The 20,183-nt window shown below is 41.6% G+C and overlaps 1 protein-coding gene across 1 annotated transcript; it reads right to left on the bottom strand.

Moving 5' to 3' along the window:
• Positions 1-7,509: 7,509 nt before the first annotated feature.
• On the bottom strand, positions 7,510-19,441 carry shisa7a (shisa family member 7a). The gene is made up of 6 exons (XM_078171608.1): positions 18,534-19,441; positions 14,129-16,584; positions 13,046-13,200; positions 12,588-12,653; positions 12,112-12,297; positions 7,510-11,935 (listed from the first exon to the last, which is right to left on the bottom strand). Exons 2-6 carry the CDS (start codon positions 14,893-14,895, stop codon positions 10,866-10,868), a joined length of 2,244 nt encoding a protein of 747 aa, XP_078027734.1. The 5' UTR covers positions 14,896-16,584; positions 18,534-19,441; the 3' UTR covers positions 7,510-10,865.
• Between the last annotated feature and the right edge of the window lie 742 nt (positions 19,442-20,183).

Genomic DNA, 20,183 nt, shown 5'->3' with positions numbered 1-20,183 from the left:
TTTCACTTTAGTAAAAGAATTAACCACTAAATAAAATACTGAAGTAAAAGTCACATAATGCACAAAGGCCCATTTCAGAAGAATATATATTATATAAATGATTATAATTACTGTATTAATGTGTTAGTCACTGTAATGCTGCAGCAGGTAAAGGTTGGGGTAATTATCATTACTTAATATACTGCTGGGTAGCTCCAGATATAATAAAAGGCTACATCATGATTTATTTGTGACTATTTTGCATTGGCGTAGGTTTCAGGGGGGTCACAGGGGACACATGCCCCTCTATATCTATGTATTTGTCCCTATAAAAACATGATAATAAAATAGAATAAATCCCTATTGTGCACCAGGTTGGAAATTTGTCTTCAGCCCACCAAACACAGGAGACAAACATAATAAAAAATGATTATAAATTAAAAAATATTTTCACAAAAGACATTTACACCATAAACTGATGCAAAAATGCACAAAATGGTACATAAAAATTCACCAGAATGTGGGAAATTAAGTGACTCAGATTAAAAATATTTTGGCGAAGGACCCCTAAACCCCCGTAATGTCGTAACAGCTGTAGTAGGTAACAATAGCAGTCAAATAAATGCAGTGAAGTTTAGTGGTTTAGAGAGACCCCAAGAAATAAAAACTCAAAAGCAGTTTATTAGGTGGATCACTCTATAATAAAACACCATCAATGAGAAGTCCTGCATTCAAAATTTCACTTTGTGAAAGTACAAAAGTAATACCAACAAAATATACCTAAGGTACTATAAGTAAAAGTACACATTATGCACAAATGGCCCATTTTAGAAGAATATATCTATTATATTAATTGACTATAATTCTGGATCTATAAATGTGTTAATCACTGTAATATTGCAGCTGGTAAAAGTTGGGTTAACTGTCATTACTTTATACACTGCTGGGTAGCTCGAGATATAATAAAAGGCTACATCATATTATTTGCTGACTATATCTTACATAGGCGTAGATTTCAGGGGGGACACAGGGGACTAGCGCTCCTCAGTATTTATAACGTGTATTTGTCCCTATAAAAACTTTTTGAATAAAATAAATAGAATAGATCTTAATTGTCCACCAGGGTGGAAATTGGTCTTCAGCCCACCAAACTCAAGAGACAAGCATGATGAATAACAGACTTTATTTTGACAAGAGATGTTTACATAATAAACTGATGCTAAACATGCACAAAATGAAGCTCAAAAATTCACCAGAATGCCGGAATTAAGTGTTTTGGGGTCAAAATTTTCTTGCAGAGTACCTCCAAACCCCAGTAACATAGAAACCATGGTATGGATGGTAATGTTGTCTAATTTCAGTTCTCTGTGTCAAGATAATACATGCACAATAACGTGCTCTAGGGCCCATCATAATTGTTTTCACTGGAGCCCATTGTAACTTCCTCACGCCACTGGTAGTAACAGCTTTAGTAAAGTCACAACAGCTGTCAAATAAATGCAGTAGCTACATTTTACAGTGCAATATTTACCTCTGAGATAGTGGAGTAGAGGTATGAAGTAGCAAAAATTGACACGCTAAAGTACAAATAATTTAGAAATGTACTTAAGTACAATATTTGAGTAAATATAGCTATTTTTGAGCCCCTTCACACTCCGAAGTTGTCGAAATCCTGCACTTGGGCAGTGACTTGTGGCGTCAGAAACCAACAAAAAAAGGCGTCCTTTAACACTGGCATTATACATGGCCAGTTGCGGTTACACTTTAATGGCGCTAGTGGCATCAGGGGAAATGTGGTGGGACAAGGACAAAAGTTAAGGTGGTGAAAGTCCTACTGGGGTGGGCGGGAGCGTTGGTGGATGGGTCCAACAAACACCGACCTTCACCTGAGAGAGCAGTGTTTGTATCCCATAAGACTCTAAAGCCAAACCCTGTTCGTTTTTCCTAAACCTAACCATGTGTGTTTGTTGCCTAAACCCAACCACATGTGTTTGTCACTGAAGGAAAAAAAACATCAATTTGTGGTGTTGTACTGATGTAGTGCGTATATTTTCAAAGAGACTCTATGTAAATGTTAAATTTCCTGTGAAAACAGAAGTGTATTTTGAAAGAAGACAATGCATGTAACAGGCAGAACTTGACACGGTGTCCCAGAACATCAACAACCAACGCACCCAGGGTACCTGTGTATGTGACGAGGTCAGAGTGAGAATGTGTTGGAGCCATTTTGCATAGGAGTAGATATCAGGGGGGACGTGAGGGACACGCAGAGGACCCTGAAACCCTCCATTTTATATGTGTCTCCCCTCCTCCAGTGTTGAAACGAACTCTATACCTTTAGTATTTTGTGTTAATGATCTCAATCTGCAGAGTATCTACAGCTGTCAAAAAACTGCAGTGGAGTTTACAGCACAATATTTATCTCTGACATGAGGTGGAGTAGAAATATAAAGCAGCAGAAAATGGACATACTCAAGTAAAGTGCACATAATTCAAAATTCTACTTAAGTACAGTATTTGAGTTAATGTACTTCACTACTTTTAACGACTGGGGGTATCATATCTTGTGGAAAAAAACTAATAAATATACAGCATTAGGTGAAAAGGTATGTTATGATCTTTTATTCCAGCCCGTAACCTAAACTGAGTTTTCCAAAGTGGAAGAAATCAAGTGTTGAAGCTATTCAAGAAACTATTCTGGCAAAGGACCCCCAAATCCTCCATTTTATATGTGTCCCTGTATCCCTGTGTTGAAACAAAACCTACGCCAAAATTAGCAATTAGCATTACAAACTATATATAATCTCTAATATGCATGTTTACAAAGGTGTACTCTGGGGATGTGATGGATGGTTTAGTAGAAGTTTTAATATGCTTTTTTAAAAACAGAAAACAGCCAGGTAGAATTAATAAATGTTTCACATAAACGTGCATGAATGAGTAATAGATATTTATTGTGATTATTATTGCGACAAAAGTGCATTTTATTTGAGGGTAAATAACTCGTCAGGCAATTTTAAACTCTTCCAGTTTACTTCCAGTCGTCTGTGTCCTCAGTCCCATGTGTTTGCTGATCTGTTTAATTTGTGGGTAAATAATAGGAAGTGTTTCATAAAACTAAGAGCTTGTTACTTCATTTACCACTGATGAAAATCTAACTATAAATAAAACAAGTCACACAAATTTCTCAAGGCGCTTTGATAATATCTCTTCCTGAGCTCCCCTGTTCCTCTTCCTCAACAACAGACCTCAGCTGCGAATCAACAAACTGCATCACCAGATCAATATGATGATTAATAGATCTTTACAGACGAAGAGGAATCTGTGAGAAAAGTCGTGGGGAACTCAGGAACTTAACCTCGGGCTGAATCATCGTGTTATCATCACACACATCTCAGATTTGTTTCAGTCATTATAATCACAGAGATGTGGATAATTTCAGCTCTGTGCCTCTCTGATATGTAAGGATGGTAATCATGCCGAGGTTAGGAAGCTAATCATAGGATGCAGAATCTTTTACTTAGGACCATCAAAGGCTCTGAAAGTCTTGACTCACACACATATATTTGCAATTTGAATATTAATGTGTCTTTTCTGGTAATTTCGCAGTCTTTCTCAGTGACAGTCGGTGTCATAAACCGAGCATAATTTGTGAAAAACGTGGGCTCACTTTATGTAGCAGATGTATTAATTTGAATGGTGACAGGTGTTGGACAGTGTGGGCACTAAATTATGGAATTTTGAGTGAAGGCTTCATGCAGGTTTTGTCTCAGAGCTGAGGAGCCACTGAACCTCCTGGTGGTGAAATGTGCAAATTACAATGATTGTAATGCATCAGTGGCAGCCAGTGCCCAAATCAAACATAATATTTTTTCGTGCCCTTTGAGTGCCTCCTGTAAAAATTACTTCCGTATCAGTACAATGTCGCCATCTGCTCTTTTATTTAAGCCCTCATACATCTCAGTGCAATAAATGTATTCGCAGGAGGTTTTTAATATGAGCTCCATAGCCCTCACCTCACTCTGAGGCTCTGGCAGGTACGCTGTGATATAACTCTGCACTCAGATGGTCTCGAGCTGTGAATTATATGAAGACAAATTTCACCTTTTCATTTCATTTAAAAGCACAGTTGTCCACTCCCACTGGCGCTGTATAGCCTTAATGTGGCTTATACAATATCTGCCATCCTGGTGGTGTGGGGTTTTATCACAGAGCCACTCTGTGTGCTCACTAACCTACTGGAGACTAAAAGGCTTTTTGTTCATACACAGCTTCTGCTTCTGGTTTGACCCCTTATAAAACATTAATTTGTCTCCTGATTAATTTAGAATCTCAGTTTCACAACATATTTCCTCTGATCACTGTGGCGCTCGTCTTAAAACTACTGTTAGTCCTGACTGTCATATGTCAGACCCATGAGTCTTGGTCCCAAAGTGAGGTAGATGTTTTTGCAAAAATAGTGTCAACAAGGAGGGGTTATTTTAAACAATAATCAGTGACAAGTGGTGCAAAATGTTGTAGAAAGAGCAACGACAAGTGAATATTGTTATTGTTACACTGTTTTGACCACGATAATCCTGTGGTTATATTGCTTGTTTTAGAGCTGTACATTTTCATTCTGTATTTTTGTTCTATAGTGTCTGTGATCCCAAAGTGAGGTAGATGTTTTTGCAAAAATAGTGTCAACAAGGAGGTTTTTTTTTTAACAATAATCAATGACAAGTGGTACAAAATGTTGTTGAAAGAGCAAGGAGAAGTGAGTATTGTTATTGTTACACTGTTTTGGCCACGATAATCCTGTGGTTATATTGCTTGTTTTAGAGCTGTACATTTTCATTCTGTATTTTTGTTCTATGTTGTCTGTCTGTAACTCATGTTGCTGCCTGTCTTGGCCAGGATAGTCTTGAAAAAGAGATTTTTTTTTACCTCAAGAGGTTTGTCTGGTTAAATAAAGGTTAAATAAAAAAAGGAAATCTACTCAAGTACTAATACAATATTGAGGTACCTGTATTTTACTTGAATAGGTTATTTCCATTTCATACTACTCTCCTCTGCAATACAAGGGAAATATTTGACTCCACAAGATCAATTTGAACTTTAGATAATAGACTTTACATACAAAACATAGATTGGCCCCTAAAATATGATACACTGATATGGATTAAGCTGCTAAATCGTATATAAAATTTGTTTCAATTTCAACTAGCTCCATCTTGACCAGCTTCACCCGATTCACACATAAATGCATCAGTAATAATAATCCAATCTGCTTCATGAGTACTTTTTCTTTTGATACTTTAAGTCCATTTTACTGACAATACTTACAACCAAACCCTCACTGCAGGACGTCTACTTATAATGGAGTAGGGGGCTTGCAATATATACTGATATTGACGATTATTGTGGTATTAAAAAATGAAATTTTTATACCATGTTAATAATAAACATATGATAATAACTTGTAAGTAATTCAGCGCCTCTTAAATCATTTCCGTTTCTTTTCGTTCTCTCTTTGTCTCCCTCCCCCACTGCCATCTGGTTGCCTTTTCACTATCTATTAAGTGTAATCACTCCTTTTGTATGATTTTGTTCAGTTATGGTCACAGACTCTCTCTTTCCACCTCCCTACACTCGTAGTTTGAGTGTAGTTCATTTGACAAAGAAAGAGACAGAATGTACAGTCATCAAAGTTAGAGGCACATTTGACTGATACTGTTCGTATTATGCTTTTTTTCCAATAGATATTGCGATAATACCGTTATTGTAAACTGTTATGGCCACGATAATCCTGTGCTGAACGTCAAATGTCACGCTATGCCTATAATCGAGTATTTTTGGGCCTATTTTGCAGTCTTGCTACTTGTAAAGGATCAGAATATTTCCTCGACCACCAGCAAAATTCTCTCCAGAGTAGTTCATTGGCCTGCAATTAGTTTTATTTCAAAAAGAGCCTTATTACACACCAAATTATTCCCACTTAAGACGGTCCTGAATTGGCTCTGTGCAAACAGTGAACACAGATGTCTACCTGAAGCGTGATAAACTGTTAAATCTTAGATATGGTTTGAACGGCTAACCACTTGAGAGGGTTTGCTGATATTATCCAGTACCCATTAATGCAGAGGAGCAATTACATTATAATTTACAATTGATAAATTATAATTTGAATCATAATTGTTAGATATACAGCTGAGACACTTCAGTGCTTGTTAGCTTTGGAATATCCATTGTAAGATAAGAAAATATACCAACATCACTGAACAACAGTAAAGGGTTTGTTGGCACATGGTTCTTTTCTCATCCTGTGAAGGTCACAGAGACAAAAATGTAACATTAAAATGTCTGCTTTCTTCACCTGCACTCATCTACTGTGTTAAAACATCTAGACGTCACTAACTTTTTGGTGAGGGTAACACTGAATTGCAATTTAAAAGGTGGTCTATGGACTAAAGATATTGGAAATGTGTGACTTTGAATTGATAGACAAAGGAATCAGCTACATTTTGATATGAGATTTGAAAGTCTGTGATGAGTGATGGCAACTGGCTCACATAATTTATTTACAAAGTCAGTCAAATGTGAGCAGGGTTGGTCGGCACTTTGATTTCACTGACATAACCTATAATTTGAATTTTCCAAAATGCAGGAAGCTCAAAATATTCTGGTGAAGGAGCCCCAATTGCTCCATTTTATACGTGTCCCCCTTCCTCTGTGTTGAAACAAACCTACACCAAAATTAATAAATTATAAATGATGTATAATCTCAAATATACACGTTTAGAGAGGTGTGATCTGGTCATGTGATGGCTGGTTTATTAGACAGGGACACTCAAGAATTAATAACTGTTTCACATTAATGTGCAAAATATGTGTGCGTATGTGTGTGAGTGAGTAATTATTGATTGTGATTATTATTACTACAAAAGAACTTTTTATTCTGAGGGTAAATAACTCATCAGGCAATTGTATTGTAAAATTAAGGGTTGTAACTGTATTTTGAGAGATTAAAACTATCATCAGTTATTATTTTGAATGGTCAATGGCAGCAGTAATTAGACATTTCTACTGATGATTGCTAAAAATCATGTTTGGTTTAAAAACTGGGCAAATATTCTATTAAATAATGATGTTTTCGGGTGTTTGTTTGAATTAAATGTTCAAATTGTTTCTTTTGGTTGCTTTGTTTTTTGTAACTAAAGCATTTCAACATTGTATTTGAACACCCTGATGAAGCTGGTTGACACAAATGCAAAACCTGACTTTGATCATGATTCACCTAATTTTAAGAAACACTCATGCACATTAAAACATATATATGTATAGCTGAGACCTTCATTTGTTGCTGGTTAGAATATTCCAACATAAATTATGCTCTGGAAGTGCGGCAGAGGGTGAAACGTGTGCCAACCAACCCTGGTCTCCCCTAGATGTGCCTGAGGTTGTAGGTTCAGAACCATTCAGACGTTTCAGGTAGAGAAACAGAGACTGAATATATTCTCGAGCATTAATTCAAGAAACCAAAACATTTTTTTTCCCACCAACTTTATTATACAAATTCTTGGTAAGTCACTGTCGTATCCAAGGGGATCAATGCATTGAACAATAACAAAAGGGTCGTTTTGAAATTTATAGGCATGAAAATAAATCCATGAATTTCATTAGTGGACACGGTCCCTGTTCGTACAATTTACCGTTAGTAATGCTTCACATTTCAGGTGGCCATTAAAACCATCCTCTCTCTAAATGAATTCATAATGGTAAAAACACACACCATATTCATTCATTTCTGTCTCACAACTAGCTCCTGTAGCTTCGCTTGCCCGTGTGTTAGTTCTCAGTTGTGAAAAATAAACAACCCCTGTAGTCTTGTAGGAGGCCTATGGCAATAGAAAGACAACAAAATGTTATGAGTTTGGCACTGTACAATTCATTAAATACTAACACATAATTTGTTGAATCCTCAAATTAATGCCGAAGAGATCACTCAAAATATTCTGATTGTACTAGCTATACAAAATACAATACTTGCACAAATTAGATTAACCATTTATAAAATCGTGATGATGACTTTCGATGGATATGGCTTGTGAGATATTACAGACTTTGCTACAGACCTTTTGTGGCTCTATTAAAAAAATCTAATACTACTGTATGTCATCCATCCTATTTCCCTGAAAAAGACACTCAAAGCATTCAGGTTTCCATTAGACCTCTGCTTTTCTCCACCCCTTTGTAACAAACATTCATCCGAACACACACACATTATGGCATTACGGGCTTTGTGTGTACAACCCATAATATGTTTCTGGGTCAGGCTGCTGCAGTGGAGACAACAGGCCGTCTCCAGTCTGGCTAATAACTCCTAATAACTCGTTCTGAACACATCTATCCATCACTGGCGGTTGAAACATTGTCGTCTACACATACGTTTAGAAGGCTGCAGATTTTTTCAATAGATATTTTTGTACCCGAGTGGAAACCTAAGTAATCACTTGAGATCAAGAAGTCGTAAGGCCGATGTCTAGGCACAGTACACACAGCTGGAGAATTGGCCATATAATAAGCGTCGATGACCTTAAAATCCCGGCATACTGTAACTGCCTCTCAATGAAATGGAGCTGGCATGCATCAAGATCTGGAATGTTCTTAAAAATTTATGACCAGATGTATGAAAAAAAAACAAAACAAAAAAAAAAACAACTAGTCATGAGAATGCTAGTTATCTAAAAAACAATAAACACTTAAATCCCACCAAGTAAAAGAACATCACATCATAAGATAATTGTTAATAATAACCATAACAGTTATAATAATTATTAATAATAACACTCCATCATATTCATAACAACTACATTTAGCACTGTGTATAGGAAGATTGTCTGAATGAAATCTGTGTTTCTGTTTGGCAGTATTTCACCTCTGTATCCTCTCACGTCGCCCAACGTAAACCGAGCAGTTTCTTCTTTGATCGCCTGCGTAATTATCTCTGATTTCATGTTGATTAAAAAGAAAACGATCCTCTGTCTGTCTCGATACAACACCCTCCACTGATCAGTCACGCTGTACAGAATGTAAACCTCGAGGACACGATACAAAGTCCGTATCTGGTGCAAATATCAGGGGATAGATTTGTGCAAAGTTTTCTTTTTTGTCTCTGTGTTTCTCTTTGAACTGTGCTTAAATTGCTCTTGTTTTTTGTACACATTAATACTTAATACATCATGACAATATCAACACAAAATCAAGAGAAAGAGATAGCATTTTATATGGACCACAGATATCACATACTACAGTATATAGGATAGGATAGCCCTTAGTATTGATAAGCATTGTTATTGATGATTTTTTTTTCTTTTCTGTTTTTTTTTTTTGTTTGTATTTTTTTTATTTTTTTTACTCATACTGGCTGAAGTGCGTTATGATACAGCAAGGTCTTCGTCATGAGGATGGCGAGGGCTTCCTTAACCATCCGAGTCTCTTACGGCGTACGGAGCCACGCAGGAGAAGGCCTCAGGTCGCCTTCTCTCTCCTGACTCAGAGGTGGGGTTTTTTTTTTGGCTTGCTCTGAAGCCAATCCCTTTGACTGTACAAAATATCACTGACTTGTATAATTTGTCACCTGGCGAGAATAATAAAACGGTGATTGTCAGACCAGCTTCCTCTGTGGTATTTTCTTTGTATCTCCATAAATGGCTTTGAAGGACAGTTGTGTAAGTGCAACCTCTGCGTCACGCTTCACTTGTGCTCTGTAGAAAAACCTTTGCTCTCCATGCACAACATGCATTAAAGCACGTTGCCTCTTTTTGTTATTGGTAAACTGAACACACGCGTCTCTTGACTCGTCAAGATGTTTTTCTGTAATAACGTGACAGATGGCTCTATATTATTTGGTAGCCCATTGTTTTTTTACAGTTAGGTCCTGATCTAGAGATGGGGACATTAGAGGGGAAACACACCCATGCTCTAACGTCAGTTTACACTCCTGTGTTGTGAATCAGAGTGTGAGTCCCTCTGGGGATCTAAGGTCACATGGAAAACTAGGCAACCCAGGCATCAGATTGGTAATGTGGGAGCGTTCGCGGTTTAAATCGGGCGCGAAGTCCTGTCAACAGTGTCAGGCTGCAGTGTCCCAGTCAGAGGCAGCCCCCGCCTCGTCCGCTCATTTACATGGGAGGCGACAAAAATCAGTTCTGTCTCCCCGTGTCAGGATGAGGGTGTCAGATCTCCAAAATCCCTCGCCAGACACACGCAGTTCATTCACACTCATCTGCTTCTCACCCCATGAGCTTCAGTCTGATAAATCATAGTCGGTGAGAGCTGAGCAGGTCGACAGTTCAGCAGGTAGTTGGCTTGATTCTCTGTTAAATTCTGTGATACAATATTCCACATGATGGTCCTCCTCTTCATCAACCTAATATGTATTTAATATATACATATATATGAATGTATATATATGTATATATATATATATAATCTCGTTTCCTATCTAATATGGCTCCTGAGTACTTTTTGAAAAACATATATAAAAACAAAATTATCAACGACACTTCTGTTGGTTTTGTTTCACCCTTTCAGTCAGTCTTTCTACAAGTAATGGCACCGCTGTATATGGCAGTATGGCAAATCTTATTACAAAATATGGCTGATATAGGCTATCACATAATTGGAACAGACATTCCCCACCTAGATTTTTAATTAAGTAATCATATTGAAGCTATTTAATTACAAGATAACACTAATTTGAATAGCCTAAGCACGTTATACCGTTACTATACTTGATACTGCTAGGTTTATTTCTTGTAGTTGTATATGTAATAGTTAAATGCAGAAGGGTGATCTATTCCCACACCGCTGATGAGGGGTAAACTCTACATTAGGCACAAACCTCACACCGTCACCTCATTTTTACTCCCCGTCCTGATCCCCTGACTTCCTCCCCCTCCACTTCCTGCCGACCCCCCGCCGCCCCCTCCTGGTATGAAATGTAGCTGCTCAATGGTGTTCTGCCTTTTCGCTGCAAAAGCCATCCTCCTGGCGCTGTGGCCCCCTAGTGTTCCCGTTCCCATGACTACCCCTGCCCCAGGGCCCTCCGGCGCCCCTGCCCCCGCCCCGCCCCAGCCCATGCCCCCGCTCATGTGCCCCGTCATGGCTGTGTTCCTCTCCTGCTCCCGTCCAGATGTGGGGTGAGAGTTCATCTTGATCATGTGGTGTCGGTCAAGAGAGGGCGTAGCGCAGACGTTCTGCTGGGACTGGGCCTTCTGCTGGCGAGGCAGCGTGGGGACAATGCCTCCTGTGTGGGCGTATGGATCTACAACCCCCATCCCACCCATCCTCTCCTCCAAATGATCTGGGGACATGAGCAGCCGGTCCTGTCTCTCCTCCCTGTTCTGCCTGTCCTCCCTGTTCATCCTGTCCTCTCTGTTCATCCTGTCCTCTCTGTTCATCCTGTCCTCCCTGTTCATCCTGTCCTCCCTGTTCATCCTGTCCTCCCTGTTCTGCCTGTCCTCCCTGTTCTGCCTGTCCCCGGGCTTCCTGGTGAGGGTCTGCGTGTTGGAGTTCTTATTGGAGGCAGCCATGGCTTTGTAGTACTGGTGTTGCTGGTTCTTGGACAACCTGGACAGGGTCCCCGTGTTGCCAGGGACATCACCCATGTTGAGCAGCTGGTCAGTGGACTTCACTTTCCTTGCAGGCTTGGAGAGAGTGTCATAATTGGGGTTGAACTGGGGCTCCGGAGGATCCAAAGGGTACGGATTGGGGGTGGGCGAGGCAGGCATGCCAGAAGGCGGCGGCGGGATCCAGGGACGGACTGCATGCCTTGGGAGGGTTCCTCTCCCACTGAGGGTGTAGTCTCCACCCCAGTGGAGGTGGTGCTGAGAGGACTGAAGGGCTGGCTGGGCTGTGTGGGGCCGGCGCTTGGTGGTGCAGTAACCAGACGAGTACTCATCAAGACCTTTCTCTGGAAGCCAAACAAAATTTCTCTGAATTGTTTATCACCACAGCAAAAAGCATCAGCACATAATGACGCATCCTGCACTTTGTGCCACAGTGTCAAGCATGTCACCACGTTCAGTACTCATGAAGCAGCTGCGAGGGGAGAGGGGCAGACAGGCTGGTACATTTGAAGGTACTTACCAAGGCGTTTGAGCGAGGAGTATCTGTTGAGCTCAGGCTTGGTGGCGCTCTCATAGGACGGCGGCAGCTGAGCCAGGTTGTGCAGGGAGTGGTGGAAGGAAGGCTGGGATTTGGTGTTGTTGTGCTTACTGGAAAGCAGGGTGCCTCCAGCTGCCAGCTGAGCATTGTTCATCCGAGGGGTGCGTTCTACAGAGACCACAGGGAGAAAACGACTGTGTGTTAAATGAGATTTGCTCCTCTGGATATAGCGCACCGCACGTAGCTGTGTGTGTGAAACTGCTAACATTCACTGGAACAGACAGATTTTTAACTTGCTTTCAACGCTAACACAAGCAACCAAAGCTCTGATAATCATTATTATTGTTGGGATGAATGAGTCTACTTTTGAGCTTAAACAAAAAAGAACAAAGTCAATGAAGCATTGTGGTGATTACATGTAATTTACATAGGAGCCTGGCTTTCACCAGCTGCCTTACCGATAGTTGCGGTGTGTTTGGGGCTGGTGCCTGATGGGTGGATGAAATTGTGTTGCAAATTGCCCACTGCAAGTCAGAAGAACATAAGGTAATCAGCTCAAAATGGATGCCAGGTAGTTATCAGTTCAATGATCCTCTAACATAAAAAGATCAAGCCATCTATAGACATTCATGTATCGTCACATCAACACACATACACAGAGCTTCTCAACATCGTCACGTACACGTAGAGATTTCAAAAGCATCTAATCTCCAGATTCCTCTTCCTTTTTTCCCCCATAATGCTTAATGGCTACAAAGATATCTTGATGGTGAGACACAGAAAACAACCTGGGTTCACATGCAGATGTGACAAACATGACGTGCCTCGACACACACAGACGATGCAGTCACAAAAGCTGTGATTGTGCCTCTGATTGTGCTATTCACTGATGCTGTAAAACACCCTAAACCCTCACATCTGTTGTCCTTGCTGGGCAGTCCTGGAGCGTAAAGATTTTTCGGAGGTCTCCCCAGTGTCCCTGTTCCGTCCCCTACAGTCAGAGCCACGCTGTTGTTCCTCTCATCCTGCTGGACTGGGCTCGACTGGTGCCGCAACATGTCGACAAGGGCTCTAATGATTTAATAAACACAAGCAAAAAGGGAAACGCATGATGAAACTGGCAATAAACTAGTGGCTAATGGCTGGCTGACTTACATAGCACATGAAATTCATGAAGTTAGCAGTCTATTCAGGACCAGCATGTTCATGTGAGGATAAATATATCTCATCTGATTTGAGGGCATTTTAATAAACATCCATCTTATACGTTTAAAATACTAATTACTGTATCTAAATTGTGTTGTAATCAGTCCTTTATATTTGGAGATTTGGACTCGATTTTTAGAACGTGCATCTGTTACCCCCAACAAAAACATGACAGAAGCATAGGGCTTTTATTTTGGCAAAATTAAAGCCATTTACACCATATACTAGTGCAAAAAATTCACCAGAATGCAGGAAATTAAGTGTTTGATGCTTAAAATTTTCTGGCAGGACCCCCAAACCACCTGTTTACTGAAATGAAACCTATGCCCCTGCAGCCTTTTTCACAACCCCTCATGATTTGATCATAAATTGGGTACAATGTTCTCAACCCGGCAGAATAAGAAGAAAACCATACACTATTAATAATTTGCATTCTTTAAGGGGTTGACCAATGCTCTGTATCAGTCTACAACCATCATCCTTCACTACTGAAGCCCAAGATAGAAAACTGCAACCAGGACAAAATTCAAAACGCAAATCCTTATTGCCAAGATTACGGGCCATACATGTGATAAAAAGCCCAGAGGAACCAAAACAACCATGAATTCTGCAGCAGCCACTCGATGAAGATCAAATATGTTTCATCTGATGACTAACAACATTATTCTGAGCCCAGAATGATGAATCTGGGCCATTTATGGAGTCCTGAAAACCTAATTTCATTACAGCATCATACATTGAATGAAGCAGCGAATGCAGCAGCGAGAGGTGATGAATCTTCTCAAAGCCTCACCTGGGCATGTTGAGGTCCCTTTGGTTGGCTTCCTGTTGCACCTTGTTGAAGACCACCTTGATGCCCACGGCGACAGCCACCATGAACACGATCACGCCTCCGATGACGAAGCCCGTGTTATGGCTCTGCTGCTTCAGTGGATCAAAGTCTGGGTCATTACCTAATTCCTCTGGTAATATCATGGCATCTGTCTGCGGCTTGGCCCAGTCTGGAGAGTCATAGTTTTTACAGCTGTCCTGCTCCAGTTGCCGACTTCGCTCTGGGCAGCAGAAGCGGTAGTGGCAGGTTCCGCAGCAAAAGACGAAGGTGTCCTTGGAGCAGTTGAAAGCGCTGTCAAAGTGTCCCATTACGTCATAATAACCCCGACATACATCCATCCATATGTCCATCATGCGTGGTCGAATGGGCGCCACCTGGGCGGCGCCTAAGGGAGGTGCAAGGGCCTCTGATGATGTCACATTCTTGGGGAACATGATCTGGGGAAGGGGTCTTGGAGGCGCCTCCAGAACTCCCTCTGAGGTTTCTGGAAAGTTCTCAGGGGTTTTGGTCCTGCCTTGCAGGGCAGCTGGCCTGATATTGGCCTGCATGGCGAGGAGCAGGAGAGAAGGGCTAGGGCCGATCTTGGGCTGCTCGGTGAAAGGCCTCCCTGAGCGGTCTATGTGCTGAGGAGGGGGGGACGGAGAGGTCTCCACAACAGTGGTGAGCGGGGCAGTAAGGAGGGAGAGCAGGGAGACAGCGAGGACTCGAAGATTGGTGGTGGGCGTCATTTTTACATGACTAAGAGATCTATTTTCTGTTGTTGAGTCAATGCAGTTACAACACTGTATCCGCTTTTGCAGTTTAACCCACTAAAATGGCATGTGAAATATTCAAGTAGCATGTACAACCTACTGGATATTGATGATGTATCAGTAGTTTCATTCAGCAATGCTGGACGAGGAAAATTCGAAGCCTGCTTTTCTGTTTTGTCAGAAGCTGAGCATTTATATGGTGTAATATTAGAAAAGGTCAGGAACTGTACAAATACAAATGGACTAACACTATCAAAAACAGTTGGTAGGTTTCAATAATTGTCGATAATGGTATTAAAATGGTTTTAATTTGCTGCTAGAAAGCAACTCTGCATGCGTAATGACTTCATCTTTTGCCCTCTCAAGTCTAGAACACTAAAATGGAGGCAGCTTTGTAAAAAGGACAAATTGAAAACAACAATCTTCATGCTTTTAGTCCTTAATGCCTTGTTCTACACTTCGCACTGAACAAAAGAACAAATATCTGACGTGCTGCTGGATGGAATTAATTTTCTTGTAACCACAAAGGCCAGTAAAAATTAGTAGCAGGGAGTTCTCAGTAAAATATGGCAGTCCTGTACATTCCTGTGCTGATCATGGCACATGGACAGTTGTCTAGTTGTAGTGTTTTATCAAATGTAAACAGTTTTGTCTGCTTTTTTCATTCCTGGACGGCACAACATACATTCAGAATTGGCACTTATTTAAGCTGCGAGCAACTCCTTCCTGGAAGAATGTATTAAATTTGTAATTCTCGTTGAAATTATGTGTTTACCTGCATTGTAAACAATCAAATCAGACTGCACCACTGATAATAAACTGTCTATATATGGCGTTAAGTTTCTGTGGCGCAGGGACGTATCTCCATGTTAACTTGTTCGAGGCACTCATCACATCTATAGATACACCGTGTACTTAATCTCAATCTTTTCTACGCTTGGATTAATGTGCATCTGTACTCGCCTGGCACGCACTGTTAGTGTGATTGGGCCGGGGGGGGTGATAATGAGGGAGGCTCAGCTTAAGTGCTAGAAGACTGTAACAGCTGAAAATTAGGAGTAAGCATAAACCAAGCCTCCCAGCCTGTGAAACACATTAGAAAATGAGGCAAACGTCACGGATTTTTAAATGCTCTCTATTCAGCTTTTAGGCACAAAAAGTTACCCGTGTCATTCAGCCGTATCACTAATTAGATATGAAGTGAATGGCACATTGCGTCTCCATGTGACATGTCTCTCCAAGTAAAATTATTCCTGATTTGTCTCTGAGGTTCAAAGAATATCACTTTTGTTGAGAAATATGTAAATGTGTGAAGTTATTGTGTTGGAGGTGTTGGCAATAATAGACAGAGGCAGATCTGTCTCCCACAGAAATTATAATTATATGTAATTATCAAAAACGTCCCTATCTGTGGCGGAGAATGTAGGCACAGATGGGGGAGACAGAATGCTGAAATCACCGAGGGCTCCACTTGTTTCAGTTACATGCTCCTCTGACCTTCTGAGGAGAGTTCAGCGCAGGAAAAACACAGAGACACAAAGACAGCAGTTCTCCCACTGACTAATGTTCCAAAAGTGTTCTTCTGGCGTATCTAAATGTTCTGCGTGATTTCCAGAATTCTCTTCGGGTTTGCACGTCGACAAACCTGGAATGCCAGAGTGTCCGCTGCAATACAAAACAAGAAGGCATGATTAGGGGAGAAGCTTTGCAACCTCACTAACTGACAGTTTATTAACTGCACTGTGTGTGTGTGTGCACTGTGAGAGGCCGAGTGTGTGTGTTAGTGTGCCTGTTTGGTTGCAGGAGGCTCCAGAAAAGCCAGTGATGGAGAAAGAGAGAGAAAGGAGAGCAGAGGGATAAATGCAGGGTAGGGATTTAAATGAGCAAAGAGATTGTGGCGAGCGGGAAGAGCCAGAGGTATAGATGCAGAGACGACCATGAGTGGGAGGGCGGTGTGTGGGTGGCACAGAATCAAGTACATTTCTCCCAGCACTTACCAATACAACATAGCACATCACACAAACAGCACCGCCAAACAGATCTGCAAATACAGTCAATGCCACACACAAGAAGAGAGTGCTAATCAAGACTGTAAATCAGCCGCTGTTAGAACACTTAAAGGGGGGAGAATGTGAAACTGTACAAAGGCTTTGCGTGTGTGTGTGTGTGAGAGAGAGAGAGACCATAGTAGGCATTCTGTACACCTCCTTGTAGTCTTTCTCTCCCCTTTATTCCTCTTGCTCCCTCCTTCTCCTCTTTTCTCCCTCGTTCCTGCCTTTCTCTCTCTTTCTCAGATTCTGTGCGTGGGTTGAGGCAGCTAACTCTCTCAGAATAGCACTGCAGCTCTGTCTGTGTGTGAGTGAAAGAGGCAGTGAAAGAGAAGGGAGGCAGAATCCAATCTACACCCATTAGCCCAACCAGATTTCAAAGTCACATCTGCCCGTCTCTTGCTCGACAAGATGACACCGATGCCTCGCCGCTCAACTTCCATTACCATTTTTTCCCCTGCTGCCCTGACTCAGTTTACTTCAGGATTTTTCCTGACCTGTATGATGTCCAAACCACTCCCAGTAAATGTGCAATTACAGCTTTCTAACAATGAGAATTCAGGATATGAATTCTAGCCAAAAAAAGTGACTCAACCTACAGCAGAAGCAAATGTTTTCCTGTAGGTATGTCTATACTGTGCTGCTGAAGCAATGCAGTAAGCGAGGATGGGAACTAAAGGGTGAAGGGCAACACATTCACAAGTGTGAAGATGCATCCCCTGAGTTGCATGGCCACTGGAGGGAGAGAGAAACCATCTCCGCGGATTCCTTTTCATTGCAAGCAATCCTATCAAAGCAAATGAACCAAACGGCTCCCCTTAGTTTCATTGCAGGATGCTGACCAGCTGTGCAGACGGCTGTGCATGCAACGATTTCAACAGGTGTTCGTTGGAAATGAAACAAAATGGCCTCTTTTTTCTTTAGGACATGCTGTTGCAAGAGAAAAAAGAGCGCACTGAGATGTGAATCAGTGAAGGAGAAAAAATAATCCTGTCATGTGGATGCAAAAGACATTTAATGACAGTGAAGGCAGCGCAGCAGCTTCAGGCTTATCAGTAAAATAAATGCTGCGCAATGACTTTGCATTTGGACACGGACTCTCCAGAATACAACCCAGCCTTCATTAGGTTAATAAGTTGCAACTTGGAATGAACAAGCATGCAGGTTATGGAAATGACTTGCATGTATCAGTAGGCTAAGAGTGCGTGGGTGTATCCGTGCCGGTGTGTGTGTGTGTTTGTGTGTGTGTGTAGTCCGGCTGGATGTGTCGGTGTGCCGCTCTTATTATCAATATGTTCCTAATGTCGCAATGTGCTGTCGATTAAAGTGTTTAAGTGATAAAGAAAAACATGTCTGCCCGGTGTAAAGCCCTGAAGATGTTTCTGTGGCGCAGCTTTCATCCAAATGTTTTGTTTGACAGCCTCCAACACAGCTGATGCGTCCAAACACACGCCAAACTCACATTTCCACACACACAGAAACACATAATGAAGGTATGAAACAGTTTTGCGCGGTATAAGGTAATTGGTGTTGCATCAATAAAAGGTGCATAATGTCGTGCCTTACCTGTGCGTTGCTCTGGGGTTTGATGCTGGAGAGGAGCGCGAGAGCCTGCGCACTGTATCTCAGCGTCTCTCAGATGGCAGCCTGTTATTGTGGCAGAGGATGATCAGGACAGCTTGAACTGTTGCTGGATCTGCCACCTGTTTTAAATTGTTTATCGCACTTGTACTGCAGATCTCAATCGCTCTTCCATCCGGTTATTGATAATCCATTATCGCGGCGGAGAGAGGTACAAAAAAAAGCGCAAGCAGGACTCAGAGAAAGAGAGTCAGAGCAAGACGAGATGTTCTGAGATTTTCTGATACATGTGACAAAGCGATTCAACTAAAACACCACATCGGAAAATTCCGTCTGTTTGTTACAGCACAAGTTACAGTGCAACTATAACCCTGGAGGACGCGCAGTGATACAGGCGCTCCAAATGACAAGACGCGTCACCGGGAATTAAAAAAAAATCCCCCAATTTAACTTTTCTCCATCTAGAATCGACCGAAGCTGGTTCCCTTCATAATTTCCAAGCGAGATAGGTTACACCGCCTAACTGCGACTGGCCTCACGGAGGTCCGCCGGTGGGGGAGCGCTGTGATTGGTCGCTCACACTGGTGCTGATGAGACTCTAAACTCCGCGCTGCTCGGCGCTGATGGTCATTAGGCCCATTCAACTGGTGGCGTTCATCTCTACCCCCCTCCATTTCATTTGCCTCTTTAATTGAATGACTCTGGAGACCTACATTTTAATGCCACTGCAGACAAATCAATATCAATCAGATTTAAAGCTGCTGCTCTTTCTTTGAAAACTAACACGCGGGGTTGAGACACAGATATAAAAACTGTGGGGTAAAACTTCAGCCTGCTAAATTAAAGCATTTCAGCGGAAGACCTCCGAGATCCAAAAGTGTGTTTTTCTTTGTGTGTGTGTGTGAGTGAGAGAGAGAAAAAGAGAGACATGGTTGCCACAGCAACTGTGTCATTATGTTGGTGGCAATTATGAAAGCGATGAAAACGGGGAAGGGGAGAGGATTGGCGCAAAAGCTTTAACACTGGAGCGTGAACGAAACTGTCAATTAGACCCGGACCTGCATTGGTAATTCAGATTTCTTCAAGTTTAAGGCGAGCAGGGACAGTTGGAGACGTGCGAGACGTGAAAAAGGAAAGGGGAAGAGTGGAAGAAATGTAGTGTGGTGCGTGTGAGAGATGGAAGTTGTTTGGCTTCATGCCACCGTCACATACAGTAACAGCCTCCTCACGATGCTCACAGCAGCAGCAGCACATGAATGAAACCGGATTTAGGTTGTGCTGTAGATTTTAACAGAGGATTGTGTTGCATGAATTAGTGATCACACATTAGGAATACAGCATGAATCATAATTAACAGCATTATACTGTGCATGTGACACAGGGAAGCCAGCATGCATTCCCTTTACACCTGACCCACACTGCATCAGAGCAGATTCACCATACACATCATCTTTTGTTTTCACATAACAGCAGGGAAAATGGCTTTAGCACACATGTGGAGGTGGATGCCAGGTGGAGAAGGAGGTAAGCACTTCCAAAATGGGGCTTGGGGAAGGTGTTAAGGGTTATGCGGACTCCCAGGTGTCTAAGACGGGCCTGATAATTACCTGCATGGCAGGCTTCTATTTCTACACA

Source organism: Epinephelus lanceolatus, chromosome 10 (assembly GCF_041903045.1).
Source record: "Epinephelus lanceolatus isolate andai-2023 chromosome 10, ASM4190304v1, whole genome shotgun sequence".
Lineage (NCBI taxonomy): Eukaryota > Metazoa > Chordata > Actinopteri > Perciformes > Serranidae > Epinephelus > Epinephelus lanceolatus.
Note: the sequence above shows the minus strand (reverse complement) of the source record. Positions and strands in the feature narration are given on the sequence as shown.